Raw genomic sequence first — 17,143 nt, forward strand, 5'->3', positions numbered from 1 at the left:
CCTCCGCGTTGCCCAGCCCTTTGCAGCGCCGCCCGCTCCCTTCCTGGTCGCGGGTGGGGGACTGAGGGGTGTCCCACTCATGTCACGTCCCTCTTTCTGGCTCTCAGACATGGCTCCTTACTACGAAGCCTTGTGCAAATCCCTGGACTGGCAGGTGGACGTGGACCTGCTCAGTAAGATGAAGAAGGCGAACGAAGAAGAGCTGAAGCGCTTGGACGAGGAGCTGGAAGATGCAGAGAAGAACCTCGGGGAGAGTGAGATCCGCGATGCCATGATGACCAAGGCCGAGTACCTGTGCCGCATCGGTGACAAGGTGAGTGGAGGTGCTTCCCCTCGCTGTAGTGCCTTGTTTTGAAGTCGACTTCCTCTTTAAAAAGTTAGGAAGGTAACCACATACATGCTCCCCTGCACGAGTGAACCAGGACAAAGACGAGGAAAGAAAGATAGTAGTCTTCTTGCCGCACCCCATCACCTGCCCACAAACCGCAGCAGGTGTGTGCGCTGCCCCGGCTCTCTCCATACCCAGAGAAACAAGGGAACAGCAGAGATTTTTGTTTGTTTCACTGCTTTTTTTAAAAAAACTTTTTATTGATTAAGGTATTACAAATGTGTCTTTATCCCTCCCATTGTCCCCCCTCCCCCCAACCCCCACTCATGCCCTCACCCCCCTGGTGACTGTGTCCATTGGTTAGGCTCATATGCATGCATACAAGTCCTTTGGTTGATCTCCACCCTCCCCTACCTTCCCTCTGAGGTTTGAGCATCTAATCGATGCTTCTCTGTCTCTAAATCTGTTTTTGTTCATTGGTTTATGTTGTTCATTATAGTCCACAAATGAGTGAAATCATGTGATATTTATCTTTCTCTGCCTGGCTTATTTCACTTAGCATAATGCTCTCCAGCTCCATCACTGCTTTTACAAAATTTGGGATCATTCTCAGTAGTTCACTTTTCTTACGTATCTTGGTTGGGAAGTATTGGTTCCGGAAAGACATTTTAAAAATAATTATTTAAATAAGGATAGTTTCCTTATAAGAAACTAAAACAGTTAATGTTAAAACTCTAGTTCGTTCTTCTTTGTTCGGTACCTCCTCAAATATAACCTTTTTAGTTCTTTTTATTGTTCATTTACAGGCATGTGTATATATATATATATATATATATAGAGAGAGAGAGAGAGAGAGAGAGAGAGGGGGAGGGAGATAGATAGATAGATAGATATTAGGTACTATTGTGTTTAAATCTTAAAGAAAATAAGTGGTGTATTTTTATTGTCCTGCTTGCTTTTTATTTTTTTTCAATCAGCATTATTTCTGAGTGATTTCCCATGTTCATGGACATAAATCTTGCTCATTCTGGCTAACTGCTAGCTAGCAGTCCATTGCGGGGCTCTGCCACAGTTTGCTTAGCTGTTCAGCTATTGATGGGCATGGATGTTGTTTTCAGCTGATTCTGCTATTTTTCAGCTGATTCTGCTGTTGCAAGCTGCTGCTGTAAAAACACGCTTGTGTATGTCTGCTATTGTTTCTGTAGGGTATATTCTGTGCAATGAAATTGCTGGGACAAGGAACAGTTTTTATCTTAATACGTGTGGCCATTTTTTCCACAAAGCAGACCTCCTAATTTATACTCCACTGTCAGTGAGTGAGAGGGATACCCAGCTGTATTGGATCTTTAAATTTTTAAAAAATTTAGTAGTTGTGTAATGGTGGCTAAGAGCAGCGGTCGCCAACCAGTGGTCCGCGGACCACTAGTGGTCCATGAGGTCCGAAAGGTTGGTGACCGCTGGTTAAGAGGATGGGGTTTGCCCTTACTTGTAAGCACTGCACCCTGAAGTATTTAGATGACATGACATGGTGTTAATATAAAAAATATACAAATTGTGGGCTCTTGGGGTTCTGTTTCTTTTTCAGCAGTTATGATTTACTGGACCCTCAGTTTCCTCATTTGTTAAAAAGGGATAATGATAGTTTCTGCTTATTCGGATTAAAGATAAAGAGCTTAGATTAGTACCTGGCACAAAGTGCTTAAATGTTAAAATAAATTTAAAACAAGTTTTCCTCTTCTGATTATAAAGTTAAGATTTGTTCATGGGAAAAATTTGGAAAATGCAAAACATTTGAAAAAGAGCTAGTGGGTTGTGTGGTTTTCTAGGTTGTGTCTGTGGTTTGGTTTTAAAGAAGATAATTCATTATTACATGTGAATATTTTTGTTGGTTTGTTTGTAAAGCCAGGTATATTTTTTAAAGATCATGCCTATGGTAGTCATGGAACATTGAAATAAAGTTGATGAATAAAAAGGCACACTTCAGAAGTTCAAGAGTAGAGAGAACAGAATAGTTCTTTTTGGTTTGGGTTGTTTCTAATGTAGGAGTAAAGGGAAACAGGTATTAAACTTTTCAGGTGAAGGTTTCTGTCGATCGAAGTAGTTAACACTGGCTTCTTTCTTCCTGATTCAAAGCAGTCTTTTCCTTCAGTGGCTTCTGGGGATGTGTTTAGTTGTCTGTTGGTTAGAGGCAGTTCATCAGGGCCAGGGCCAGGGCAGAGATGGATGGGATCACCCAGTTGGTCGCCCTCTAGGATTAGAGTCAGCCGTAGCAATAAGAGTTTCTGAAAGCTTGGTTATCTTTGATCTGTCATCGGGATGCAGCTCCCCGGTGATACTTGTTTTGGACAGTTCTCTAGCATCTGGAGAGTGCCCAATGTCCTCAGAGTTTTCATTTGCATCACTTCAGCCTGTTCCCGAAAGACTTCTTCCCTGCCAGATGCTCCTCCAAAAACATGGTCAAGTCATGCACCAGGTGCTCCTGTTGTGGTTGTGCATCTGGGTCACTTCCAGGGTGGGCTACTGGATGGCCTTGTCCCATGGCTTGGCCATTTTGACACGCAGCGAGCTTCAGGCCCTGCAGACACCAGCCCAGCCCGAGAGAGCGCACTGCGTCTCAGTGAGCGAGGGCTGGGACATTGCCCCATGTGTCGTCCAGGGTCTGAATGAGAAACTTCATGCTTTTGAGTCAGGTCTTGGGGAATTTCAATGAGAACATGCTTGAATCAATATCAGGCAGGTTGTAAATTTGTGATGTTCTAATATTGTATGCTTTTCAAGTAGCATTCTAAAAAGAACAGCTTTCTGTTCGTTTTTTTTTTTTTTTTTTTTTTTTTTTTTTTTTGAGAGAAAGGGAGAGAAAGAAAGAAACATGGATTTTTGTTGTTCTACTTATTTATGCATTCATTGGTTGATTCATGTATGTGCCCTGGCTGGGGATCGAACCCACAGCCTTGGCGTATCGGTTGGATGCTCAAACCAACTGAGCTACCCTGCCAAGGCCCCTCCTGTTTACTCTGTTGTTTTGTTTTGTTTGTTTTTTATTTACAATTACTAAATCATGGACTTACTGGATTTTTGTTATTGACTGTGTTACCACTGATTATAGTTATTATTCTTTATGGTGCTCAATTTGTTTCAGATTTGTTCGTGGGAGTTCCTTCAAGAAGGCTTCTTTGTCCTTTTGACATGATCTCATTAGTCATACAGCAAGATGCCACAGGCTCACCTGTTATTTTTTCTTTCCAAATGGGGAATCATCTATTTTTCCTAGGATCCCTGATTTCTTTTAGTGAGGGATAGTCTTTAGAAACCAAAATCTAAGTGCTGGATGTACCCATTACTTTTCTGCCAGTCCTTTTTATGAATTTATGAGGTATAACTAATAACTACATAAAACAAAGTCAGATATATAATAAAAGTACCAACTATGAACACATGATTTTGTCCAGGTTCATATTTTAAAGCAATGGAAATATTTTATTACACAATGCATATTGTCTTCTAGATGTCCTTGGCCATATCTGGTGTATTTTTTCGTACTTGATGCAAGTAGAGAGAATAGTTTAATGCACCCCTGCGCGATTATCACCCAGCTTCAACAATTACCAATTCGTGGCCATCTTGTTTCATCTCTACTCCTACTTATACCCCCCAACACCCCACCCCCATCCATTGTTAAGAAAATCCCAGATAGCGGATAGCTTTTGAAACTTCTAATCTTTTCTCACCTGTTGCCTTGATTTTCTTGACAGGAGGGTGCTCTGACAGCTTTTCGCAAGACATATGACAAAACTGTGGCACTAGGTCACCGACTGGATATTGTGTTCTATCTCCTTAGGATTGGCTTGTTTTATATGGACAATGATCTTATCACTCGAAACACAGAAAAGGCCAAAAGGTACTTGTTAGCAGTGGGGTTATATTCTCTCTAAATTATGATGTTATAGCAAGAGATTAATGTAAGAAATTTGCCTGTTTTCTTTTTACTACAATTACTAAATTTGGTCAAATAATTTATATATTTAGTAAAATATTTTTCTTAAATGTCCTTTTTTTTTGAGTTGTTAAAGGTTGTTTTCTCTTTGAAAATAACATAAAACTTGTAAAAAGTGGCATTATCTATTTCTAGATTTGACCTTACTGATTTTTATTTTATAGCTTAATAGAGGAAGGAGGAGACTGGGACAGGAGAAACCGCCTAAAAGTATATCAAGGTCTTTATTGTGTGGCTATTCGTGATTTCAAACAGGCAGCTGAACTCTTCCTTGACACTGTTTCTACATTTACGTCCTATGAGCTCATGGATTATAAAACCTTTGTGACTTACACTGTGTATGTCAGCATGATTGCCTTAGAAAGACCAGACCTCAGGGAAAAGGTAATGCCTGAATCTTTAACATTCACATTTAAAGATGCTTTTCTGACTTAAATACAAAAAAATCATTAAGGCATACTTTTTTTTTTTTTTTTAATTCCTAGGTTATTAAAGGAGCAGAGATTCTTGAAGTGCTGCATAGCCTTCCAGCCGTTCGGCAATATCTGTTTTCACTCTATGAATGCCGCTACTCAGTTTTCTTCCAGTCCTTAGGTAAGGATAGAGTTGCTCATCTTGATTATCTGTCTTCATCTTAATCCTGATCCTGTTGTCAGAGAACCTAGGTGACTTTCCACATATATGAGAAAATAGCTGTAGGTCTTCGATCCGTGTGGCTAATCTTTTGCCCAGGAGACCCTAAAATTTAAAGAACTTGGCATTGATAATACTTCTCTTGTTAATGCTGCAAATTTCAGAAAATATTTGGTTAAATGGTTAGATGGCATTCACAAAGTTGGGGTGGGAGGCGCTCTAAATGATGATCATTCCATTTCAGAGTGGGTTTTGGTCCAGTGTTTATGGAGTGCTTTATCGATGCGTAAGTGTTAGGCAACTTTATGAGATTTCAGACTCTACCTCATGTGATGGGAACAGGGCCCTTCAGGCATGCTGAAGTACTTGCTTGGCCTTACCTTCTTGTGCGTATGCAGATGCGTTTGCCCACAAGGTTGTATTGCAGAATTGCTTTTCTCCCTTTCGCATGCTTGTGGATCTCCTGGTCATTACTCTGCTCAGCCAGAGCAAATACCTTCTCTGCAGTCCTGCTGTCCTTACTTTATGCCCCTTCCTCTTATTGAAATATAAATTACATACCATAAAATTCACCATTTTAAAGTATAACTCAGTGGTTTTAGTATGTGGACAAGGTTATGCAGCAATTACTGTCAATTCGAGAACATCTCTATCACCCCAAAAGGAAACCTGTATGCATTAGCAGTGACTTCCCATTCTTCCCCTTGGCCCCTGACAACCAGTAAACTTTATCTCTGGATTTGCTTGTTCTGGACATTTCATGGCCTTTTGTGCCTGACTTCGTTCACATAGCACAATGCTTTCATGGGCCATCCATGTTTTAGCATGTGTCATATCAGTGCTTCACTTAGTTTCATGGCTGAATGATATTCCATTGAATCGATGTACTGCAATTTGTTTATTCATTAGTTGATGGACATTTGGATTATCTCCAGTTTTTGACTATTAGAAATATGCTATAATGAACATTTTTGTACAAGTTTTAGTGTGAATGTGTTTTCATTTCTCCTGGGAATGTACCTGGTAGTGGAATTACTGAGTTATGTGTTAACTCTTTGATTAATGTTTTGAGCAATTGCCAAACTTTTCCAAAACAACCACACCATTTTACGTTCCCACCATCAATGCGTGAGAATCCATATTTCCCCACATCTAACACTTATTATTGTAGCTTTTTAAAAAATATATATTTTTATTGATCTCAGAGAGGAAGGGAGAGGGGAGAGAGAGAGAGAGAGAGAGAAACATCAATGATGAGAGAGAATCATTGATTGTCTGCCTTCTACACGCCCCCTACTGGGGATCAGGCCCACAGTCCAGGCATGTGCCGTTGACTGGAATCGAACCCAGGACCCTTCAGTCCACAGGCCCATGCTCCATTCACTGAGACAAAACAGCTAGGGCTGTAGCTTTTAATTATAGGCATCTTAGTAGGTGTGAAGTGATACCTTGTGATATTTTGATTTGCATTTTTCTGATGACATGATTTTGAGCATTTTTTCATGTGCTTGTTTGGCATATAACTCATTTTTAAAACTTAACATATTGTTTTGTGATATTTTTCTTAGAGTTTGTTTCTTCTGCTAACTAGAGTTATTGGGAGCAGACTTTTATGGGTTTTTTAAAAATATTTGTAGTGACCTCAGCACCAGCATAGCCAGGTATGTTATTGAGTGCTCTGTGTAAATGTCTATTGTATTAATTAAATCAATAATTTAAGGGAGCCCTGGCTGGCTAGCTCAGTTGGTTATAGTGTTGTCACGATACACCAAGGTTGTGGGATCAGTCCCTGGTCAGGGCACATATAAGAGACAACCAATGAATGCATGGATAAGTGGAACAACAAATCAATGTTTCTCTCTCTCCCTCTCCCCCCGAGTAATAGTAATAACAATAATAATAATTTAAAAGAAAGGGGGGGGGATTGCTATTCTAGGGTAATGAAATTGATGGCTTTTGGAAATCTGTGAATTTCTCCTCCCACTCTACCCATCGCTATTAGCAACCTTTTATTTCAACAGTTTCCCATGAAACTTTTTATCTTTACCAATTTTATACATCTCCCAGATATGTTAAATGAAGAAGACAGCATAGTTATTTTCTTTCCATGACAGAGTCATCTATTGTATTATTTATTCTGTTTTCGTATAGTGAGACACTAGGGTTTCTCTGGCTTTGTAAGACTGTTTGCTTCTCCAGATATTCATAGACTGTGCTTTAAAATATCTCATGTGAAAAAAGAAATAGCATCCTGATTGTTTTTAGAAATTAAAAATAAACTGCCCGCTCGGTATGCTCAGTGGTTGAGCATTGACCTATGAACTAGGAGGTCATGGTTCCATTCCTGGTCAGGGCACATGCCCAGGTTGCAGGCTTGATCCCTGGTAGGGGGCGTGCAGGAGGCAGCCAATCGATTATTCTCTCATTGATGATTCTCTCTCATCGATGTTTCTATCTCTCTCTCCCTCTCCCTCTCCCTTCCTCTCTGGAATCAATAAAAATATATTTAAAAACAAACAAAACTGAGAAAGTGAGAGGTATTGTATCCCATCCTATTCCCAAATCCATATACACATTTACACATAACATTCTCCCAGAGATAACCAATTTAAGATTTTGTTACATATCCTTCCAAACCTTTTATTCATTTATGTGTACTTTAAAAAAACAAAACAAGGTCTATGCACACATGTATACAAGAAGGCCTTCTCTAACCTGTGACTGCCAGGGTCCTTTCCCTAGAGTCGGCTGCTGTCAGCAGGTTTCAGGTGTTTCCGTCAGGGGCAGTGGCATTTAGAGATACTGGGAACACCTTTAAACATGTGGGTGCATTTTATATGCTGTTTTTCTAAGTAGTTTTTTTGTCTCTCCACAATATAATGTGTTTATCTTTCCATGTCACTCTACAAATAGGTGGTCATTGAGTCAGTAAGTGTTTTTAAGTGGCTGTCATTTATCAGGCTCTGAGTGTGTGTGTAGTGGCAGATAGTACAGGTGGTGCGCCTTGTAGCTTTCATTTGTTTTAAAGACCTAATACTTGATTGTATTAGATGTGCCATACTTTATCCCTTACTGATAAAAAGTTATGTCTAATTTTTCCGTGTTATAAGCAACCTTGTTTTGAACACTTGTTTACAATGCATCTTTTCCATATTCACTTGTTATTTCCTTAGGAAAAAATTCAAGAAAATGAATTTTGCAAAGGGTAAATACATTTCATCTTGATCATGGTAGAGTGTTAGGGAGGGAGAGAGGAATGGAGGAGAGAGAGAGAGAGAGAGAGAGAGAGAGAGAGAGAGAGAGATTGTGAGAGAGATACACAGACTACTTGCCTTCCACACATTCCCTGACTGGGGCCAGGAATGGAACCTGCAACCCAGGTACATGCCCTTGGCCAGGAATTGAACCCACGATGCTCATAACCACTGATCAACATCGGCCAGGGTTATGTATTTCTTTTATTAGTGAGAATGAACATCATCTCATGTTTAGGGCCATCGATCTCCATGTTGATAAATTGTGTTCCCTCTCTGCTTTGATCTTGACCATTTTTTCTTCTTGCCACAACTTTATGGCCTCATCCTTTGTGAGACCTCTAGCACTGACTGTCCTAGACTTGGTCACTGCCCTTTTCTCTCTCTTCATTCTGTCATCATACACCTGGATGGTAGTGATTCCCGAGTTCCTGCCTCCAGCCTCCAACTTTCCATCGAGCACCAGACCCGTGCATAACTGTTTCCTTGATATCTTCACTCACTGTCTAATAGGTGCGTCCACTTGAACACTGCCAAAACCCCCATCCCACTCCTGACCTCCCCCCAAAAAGCACCTCCAAAAATAAAACAAAGTCTGTTTCTTCTCCAGAGAGTTTGATCTTGTTCAAGCCAGAAACACAAGTACTGTATATTCTTGATTTTTTCTTACGTTCCATAGCCCTGTCGCTGTCTCCCTGCTACCTTCTGAATCTGTCCTCCTGGGTACACTTGATACCGGAGCCTAGCCAGGCTCCTCCTGCCTTGGGACCTTCCTGTCATCGCACTGCTCTGTCTTCTGCTCTCGGCTTGGCCAGCTCCTCAGAAAGCTCTTCCCTGTCCACCCCAGTCCAGGGGAGGCCTCCTAGTCACACCCGTCATAACATTTTTTCTTAACAGCACTTGGTAGTCTCTGAGAGTTCTTATTTTTTCACCCCTCTCTGCGGTTTGAAAATGTAGTTCCTGTGGCAGCAGGGATCTTGTCTTTTGGTTTACTGTCATATCTTCACTATTTAGAGCAGTGATCGGTAGTAGTTACTCAGTAAAATAATCTGTACTTACGTGAATTGCTCATAAATGTCCTGTGTACCATTTACTGTTCAATTAATCTTTTTTTTATTTACTTATAATAGCTCTTTATAGATCAAGGCTATTAATTCTTACATTGTAAATGTGTCCTCTAGTTATCTATTTATCTGAAAGAGATAGTTAAAATTTGTCATCTTATTCATTACAGCTGTTGTGGAACAAGAAATGAAAAAGGACTGGCTTTTTGCTCCTCATTATCGGTACTATGTGAGAGAAATGAGAATTCATGCCTACAGCCAGCTGCTGGAATCATATAGGTCATTAACCCTCGGCTACATGGCAGAAGCCTTTGGTGTTGGCGTGGAATTCATTGATCAGTAAGTTTACATACATCATGCTCAGTTTTTAAAGTTACCTTTTGATGTGTGAATTTGTACATTTTCTTCCTGTTTACAATGCTTCCCTCTATTAAGAAAAAATCTAAGAATTTTTCTTAAGATTATTATCAAAACAGTTATATTTGTCATCTCTGCCTTCATGATGTGCCCCTTCTATTAAGAGTTGTAGAGAGGGTAAGTGATTTTGCAAAAGGTGTTAGACCAGCTGTTACCAACCAAAGTAGTCTTCGGCTCCTTCTTTCTGGACCACCCTGCCACGGCAGGAATGACGCTAGATCACTATCCTGTAGTTCACGTTAGGTTGTATTTCAGTGCCTTCCAGTTTTTAGGCTGCTGCTGCAATTCTGGTAAAATTGGCTGTTAAATATGGTGCCTGTAGCCCTTTAATGATTCCTCAAATACTTGCTACGCCATTACAATATGGTTCGCATTGTTTTGGATCCCATGGGCTTTTATTGTAGTTGTAGAGGAGAAGTGGCACATAAGCAAATAAATATATGGGTCATTTAAGATAGAAATGAATCTACAGAGATAATAAAATGGAATAGAAAGGTGTGTGTGGCTTCAGCATGGTGGTGAGGAAAGGGGTGGCTGTTGGAGAGTTTGTGTAGGGCCCGTAGGCCATGGTATGGCGCTTGGGTTTGAGTCTCCGTGCTGTGGGGAGCCATTGGAGAATTTTAAGCATGGGAGTGATGTGATTCCGTGCTGTGTCTCACACAGACCAAGAGAATACCTCGTGGAGATGTTACGGTGGCTTGGACGAGGATAGTGGGAGTGTAGTTGAGAAGTAGACATTCAGAATGTGCTGTCTTTTAATGTTCACGATGTAATTTTCAGTGGCCCACAATGAAAAAACATGGTGTTTATATAGTTAAGTGCAGCTGCATTTCACTTAAATAAGACCATTTTCTTTTTAGTGGTGTTTTTCCTGATATTTCAAAAAAGTTTCAAGCATGCAGAAGTTTCTGAAGAATTATAGTAAATTCCCATATATCCTTGGTTGTCTAATATTTTGTTATATTTGCTTTATCACCTACCTGTTCATCCATCTAACTTTTTAACTACTTCATAGTAAGTTTCAGACTCCTGTTCATTTTATCCCCAAACTTCAGTATGTATATCAGCATTTGCTTATGGGCTTGTTTTGAGGTAATATGTGCATTCAGTGAAATGTACGATCTTACCATGTCACCCACACTCCCTTCCTTTAAAGAAAAAAGGCATTAGTAGTAATGTTTCTGTTTTTTAAAAAGTATCCTTACCAAGGAAGAAGGCTGGTATCCCTAGGTTGGTTTTGTTGTTTCATTTCTGAATTAACTAGTCTGTGAGATTAGCCTGGTAACCATGAGAGTTAATTACTAGCATGGGGGATGGCCATTATTAATGGTTTTCATGAATCAGTGGAAGGAGTGAGCAAATGCATGGAAGATGGGGTTGGCCTGCCTTCTCCTTCTAAGTCGGCCACTAAAGAGCGGTGTGGCCTTGGGCAGGTTCTGTCCCTCCTCAGTTAACTATGGTGTGGTGGTGATAAAGCCGTCACTAATTGTGGTCAAAGTGAAGCTCAAATTCAGTGTGACATCTGAAGCAGGACAGTGCCATTTAGATACACCCACTGCAGTATTCTTTAAGTCATTTAAATGACATGTTTATTCAAAGCACGTGGCACATTTCGAGGTAGGTGGTATTTGAATTGTTTGGTTTTTTTCCTTTTCCAAGACCAGCTCTAGAGACAAAGGTTGTACCACTCAACTCTAATTGTTGTTCCCTAGAAAAGCCATGTTTTACCTGCTTCAAGTCTGGGTTTTCATGGGTTCTTTTTTCCCACCATAAAAATTTATTTTAGGTGAAATCCTTTATTTTTTAATGTTTTTATTGATTTTTAGAGAGAGGAAGGAAAATGGAGAAAGAGAGAAACATCTATCAGCTGCCTCCTGCACAACCCCCTACTGGGGATCGAGCCAGCAACCTAGGCATGTGCCCTAACTGGGAATCCAACTCTTGGTATATGGGTTGAGAGTCAACGTTGAACCACTAAGTCATACTGGCCAGGCTAGGTGAAATCCTTTTTATTTTATATTTTTTATTAATCCTCACCCGATGATACTTTTTCATTGATTTTTAGAGAGTGATAGGGATGGGGAGAGACAGAGAGATAAACATAGATGTGAGAGAGACATCAATTGGTTGCCTCCTGCATGCACCCTGACCAGGGCCAGGGATCGAGCCTGCAACCAAGGTACATGCCCTTGACAGGGAATCGAACCTAGGATCCTTCGGTTCGAGGGTCGATGATGCTCTATCCACTGAGCCAAATTGGCTAGGGCTTGTTGATAGGATTTAAAGCAGGGAATGGGACTTCAGTGCCAAGTTAGGGCATTAGGAGTGAAACTTTGTTGTGCCCAGATTACTCTTGGCACACAGAGTTTAGAATGAGCGTAACTGGGGTTGGTGTTTGGTCCAGGTGCCTGAGAAATGGACACATCCACAGATGGCTTCTTGTGGGCATTTAGACCGGATGTCACTGCATATTTAGGGTTTTAATAGGAAGTGGTGGAATAGCACAAGTATATTAGGGATGTGTTTGAGAAACGAGTGGCCTAGTTGTACTTGATGGAGTGTGTGATAGATGTACAGGAGTCCACTGAGCTAAGCCTAGAAGGATCTCTTTGGGGTCTTCATCTCCCGCTGCCTAAGCTGGTCTGGTGACAATGGGATGGACAGGAGCAGCGGAATTGTCAGCAGTCGGGCTCTAGAGCCGAACAGTAGATCTAAGCTCAGCAGAGGGCATTCTTGAGTCAGAGTTTGCTTGTAAGTCAAATCCAGTGTAGTTGTCTGTATCTGGCTGCCTGGTATCTTGTTCCTAAATCAGAACGTCAAGATTTTTCTTGAGAGGTTTTCTTTCCTGTTCTATAGCTTTGGGTAGGACTACGAAAGCTGGCGATGATTGAACTTGTGTAATTCTGTCTGTGTACTTCAGTCCCAGAATAAGAGTTGCAACTGTTTTCCTGGAATATAAATATAAATGAGTTTAGAAACAATGCTGATCTTGTTTAATTTTAATTGTTTTTACATATAAAAATACTTCTATTGACTTCAGAGAAGAAGGGAGAGGGAAAGAGAGATAGAAACATCAGAGAATCATTGATCGGCTGCCTCCTGCATGCTCCCTACTGAGGATCCAGCCTGCAACCTGGGCATGTGCCCTGACCTGGAATAGAACTGTGACCTCCTGGTTCAAAGGTTGATGCTCAACCACTGAACCCCGCCTGCCAGGCTGGGCTGAGCTGTTTAATTTTTAGATTTTACCTAAAGCCATTCAGTTAACTCAAAAACTAGCAGTTGAATCAAATATATTTTGGTTGAATTGTAGAATAAAGCATGCTGTATAAACGCTACAGTTCTTGCTAGTATAGGATAACCTCTAGCTTAAAATCTTTAGTAGCATAACTTAATTCAAGGCATAGTGCGTCTTTCACCGGTGACTGACCAGTGGCAACTAGTTACGATATTGATCATTTCTTTTAAAGCACAAGTCAAAGCAGCACACTTTACACACTTCATCTAATTGTAATGGTTGCTTTTCAGTGTCAGGCATGGTGTTTACCCCTGACCTTCCTTAATGGTGCTTTAGACTTTGTCCTGCCCAATACAGTGGCATTTCACTGTAGGTTTAATTTGCAGTTTTAATGAGTGAAGTTGATTTTTTTATGTATGTCCTTTGCCCGATTTGTAGTATTTTCTACTTTATAATGCAAACATCTTTTATTCACATTGTCTTTTAGTTTTTGACTTGGTCTTGATGGTATTTTCCTATGTAGAAATTCTCTTTAATTAATCAAGTTTATCCATTTTTCTTATGTGGTTTCTTAGGCTCTCTCAACACCATTTATTGACTAATCTAACCTTTCCCCATTGGTTTGCAATGGCACGTTTGTTAGAAATTGGATTCTGTTGGTGTTTATGTGCTTGGATCAGGTTGTTTTACTATCTGGGAGAATAATCTGGTACTTAATTTCTATTTGAAATCTGATTTTTCTTGATTCAGAGGACTCACTGTATGAATCTCTAAGTTTAACACAAATAGATTTTTATTTTAAAGGAGTCATCTTTTCATTTATTCTCTTTAGCAGCATAATAGAGCTGTCTTCATATAGCTTTTATACATTACTTAGCATTTACATTTTTTCCTCTGTCATATAGTAATAGGTAGATAGTAAACTGTCTTTAGAGAGTTTCACTACTGATGCTGGTTTTTGAGGTATACATGTAACCATAACCATATTGTTTAAATAGCTGTCTTAATTATGAGGTTTGGGTCATAAGTGGATATAGAGTCTCAAATACCTTTTTCACATTCACAACACATTAAACCCATCATCTTTGCATTCCTGATCCTAATTTATTGTAGCATATTATTCTTTTTTCTTCTTCATGCTCTCTAGGATTTTGAAAATCCTGAGAACTACCTGCTCCTTAACAGTTAAGTTGAAGGAAACTGGGTAGTTTAATGTTTAATAAGTGCCCTCAAGCTCCCAATAAATCCTGTATCCTGTTATTTTTCCTTCTGCTCCCCCCGCCCCCCCCACCCCTCCCAGTGTCTATCTCTGAGCACCTCTGTAGCTCTAAACCAGTGTCTATCTCTGAGCACCTCTGTAGCTCTAAAAACTTGCTGTGAATGGTTTCATTCTTTGCCACCTACACTCCATCTGAGTATGAACCTCTGGGGTCATGTTTATGCTGGTAGGTGACTTACTCTTTGGGGATAATCCTGTAATACACCAGAGATCTCAGCCTCTAGACCAGTGGTTCTCAACCTTCTGGCCCTTTAAATACAGTTCTTCATGTTGTGGTGACCCCCAAACATAAAATTATTTTCGTTGCTACTTCATAACTGTAATATTGCTACTGTTATGAATCGTAATGTAAATATCTGATATGCAGGATGGTCTTAGGCGACCCCTGTGAAAGGGTCATTCGACTGCCAAAGGGGTTGCGACCCACGGTTTGAGAACCGCTGCTCTACACATTCAGTAGCTAAGGATGGAGGGAACTCTGTTACCTTGTAAGACAATTGAATCGTGTATTTAGTGCACTTTATAGTTTCCTAAGATTCCTCATAAGGCAGATGCTAAAGGCTTTTTTTCTCTCAATAGGGAACTCTCCAGATTTATTGCTGCTGGGAGACTACACTGCAAAATAGATAAAGTGAATGAAATAGTGGAAACCAACAGGTACATTTCGTTTGTGTAATACTCCCCATAATAAGGGACATTATTATATTTCATTTTTTTCCTTCACCATTTATCCCCCTATGCCCGCTTCCACCTCCCACCCCCGCAATCCCCACGCTGTTGTCTGTGTCCATGAGTTTTGGGTTTTTTCTCAATCCCTCCACCTGCTCTATCTATGAGTCTGTCTCTGTTTTCCTTGTTAGTTCAGTTTGTTCATTACATTCCACACATGAGTGAAATCATATGGCATTTGTCTTTCTCTGATTGGTTTATTTCACTTAGGGACATTCTTAAGTGCCTTCTTTTAAAAGTAGGTCAACTATTGTTACAGAGTAATATGACTAGTAAATAATTCATTTTTTTTCTTGACTTTATTTATAGACCTGATAGCAAGAACTGGCAGTACCAAGAAACTATCAAGAAAGGAGATCTGCTACTAAACAGAGTTCAGAAACTTTCCAGAGTAATTAATATGTAAAACCATGTAAACAAAGGATTTCCTTTGGAGATAATGACGTGGAATTTTTATAGCGCATTTCACTATGTGCCCAGTTCAGCTGTATAAAAGGAATACGGTGTTGTTTCTGTCAGTTTACTTTTTTCTTAAACATATCTACATCAAGCATGGGGTCTGGTAATGTTAAAATGTTCTCTTTTTGTCATTTAAACCTCTCTGGTTTATGGTATAATGGGTTACAGCCAGAGGCTCTATGGTACCTGAGTTCAAATACTAACGGCCTCATTGGTAAAACAGGTAATTAACACAAGTCCATCTTTTCTTATTTTTAAGCCTCCTGAATTTTAGAAAGAAGAGTACATGCTATATATTGCAGACCAAAACTAAGTGTCTCCCACTGGTGCACAAAAGACAGAAGGTACTTATATCCTAAGCTTTCCATAGAAAACATAGCCATAGAAGGTGGGAAGTTAGTCTTTAGGAGGCTGTCATAAGCCTGAATTCCAGAAAGATCCAAGGCCAACCTCAGTAAACAGGTAAAAAACTACATATTGGCAAAGGGATTTCCCCCCCAACAAACAGAACCATGGTAATAGCAGTGAGGAAAATGAGATTGTCCCTTGTCTCTCCCCCTCCCCTAATTATAAAATAAACTCAGTGAGTCAGATGGGGATTAGTGCTGTGACTAAAATATGAAACCTGATAAAGGAGACAGAGTGAAATAGGGTATGAAGGGCTGTTATCTTCTATGGGGTGTCACAGCAGGTCTCTGGTAAGGTTACATTTCAATAAAAAGGAGGGAGGGAGAGACTATGCAAACATCTGGAGGTTTTAAGCAGAGTAATGGCCCAGTTTGACTTACCTGTGGCACTCAGCTGGGGGGACGTCGGGTAACGGTGGCATGGACTATAGAGGCCACTGGATCTGCTAAAAGATTGAAATTGGGGAGAGGATGAGAAAATGAATCAAGGATGATCCCAGGGGTTTTGAATGGGAACCTGGACAAGAACAGTTTTGGTAGAGGTGAGTTTAGAGAATAGGAACTGTCATTTTATTGGAAAAGGAAGAGGAGAGAAGTATGAGGCTTTTTTATTAAAGAGCGTGTTTATATGCTGATGGGAATGATGCATTAAAATATTGGAGGGGAGAGAGAACCAAGATGGCAGCATAGGTAAACCCCTGTACTCGCCGCCTCCCACAACCACATCAAAATTACAACTAAAATACAAAACCACCATCATTTAAAACTGCCCGGAAGCTGGCTTAATGGAAGGTCCTACAACTAGAGAAGAGAGAAGCACCTAGAGACTGGTAGCACATCCATGTGTGTGGTTTTTGCTAATCGGGAGGGAGATACTCTCTGTGGAGGCCTCCCGTGAGGAGCAAGGGCCCCAGCCCCACACCAGACCCTCAGAGCTGGGAAGAGAAGTCCCTGTAACGATGGGCTGTAAAAACCAGGGGGATTGGGGCTGAGTGACATGCAGGCTGCTGGAGACAGGTGTTCCTTTTAAAGGGCCCTGCATCAACTTACAAGGTCCCTCTTCCTCTGAGCTCCCGTGCTGGGCAGCATCTCTGGAGGACCCAGACACATAAGGGGAGGAACTCAGGGGGTGGCTTTCTCCCAGACTGGGGTCCTCAGAGGGTTATTGTTCCTGTGCTGGGACCTCCCCTAGTGTAGGGCTGACTGGCAGCCATATCTGAGTTTCCATCAGTGATGCCCTGTTTGCCTAGTGATTCCCTGAGACCCCGCCCCATCCAATTTGCAGCCCCACCCAAACTTTGCAGCAGCTTTTCCATATGAATGGCCTGTCCTGGCTCAGGC

The 17,143-nt window shown here is 40.7% G+C and overlaps 1 protein-coding gene and 1 pseudogene across 1 annotated transcript; one reads left to right on the forward strand and one right to left on the reverse strand.

The window, feature by feature from the left end:
- The first annotated feature begins 17 nt into the window (after positions 1-17).
- On the forward strand, positions 18-15,454 carry PSMD6 (proteasome 26S subunit, non-ATPase 6). The gene is made up of 7 exons (XM_005874278.2): positions 18-313; positions 4,081-4,226; positions 4,487-4,706; positions 4,808-4,916; positions 9,444-9,612; positions 14,787-14,864; positions 15,246-15,454. The coding sequence occupies exons 1-7, from the start codon at positions 80-82 to the stop codon at positions 15,340-15,342; spliced, it is 1,053 nt and encodes a 350-aa protein (XP_005874340.1). The 5' UTR covers positions 18-79; the 3' UTR covers positions 15,343-15,454.
- Positions 2,007-3,139, reverse strand: LOC106727474 (annotated as a pseudogene).
- Positions 15,455-17,143: the final 1,689 nt, after the last annotated feature.

This window comes from Myotis brandtii, unplaced genomic scaffold (genome assembly GCF_000412655.1).
Source record: "Myotis brandtii unplaced genomic scaffold, ASM41265v1 scaffold430, whole genome shotgun sequence".
Taxonomy (NCBI): domain Eukaryota; kingdom Metazoa; phylum Chordata; class Mammalia; order Chiroptera; family Vespertilionidae; genus Myotis; species Myotis brandtii.

What these genes read in the sequence shown, in the direction of transcription:
- PSMD6 (XM_005874278.2), top strand. Translation starts at nt 80, where the DNA reads ATGTCACGTCCCTCTTTCTGGCTCTCAGACATGGCTCCTTACTACGAA. An exon ending in TGTGCCGCATCGGTGACAAG is followed by an intron (nt 314 to 4,080) that starts GTGAGTGGAGGT and finishes TTTTCTTGACAG; the next exon opens with GAGGGTGCTCTGACAGCTTT. An exon ending in GGCGTGGAATTCATTGATCA is followed by an intron (nt 9,613 to 14,786) that starts GTAAGTTTACAT and finishes TTCTCTCAATAG; the next exon opens with GGAACTCTCCAGATTTATTG.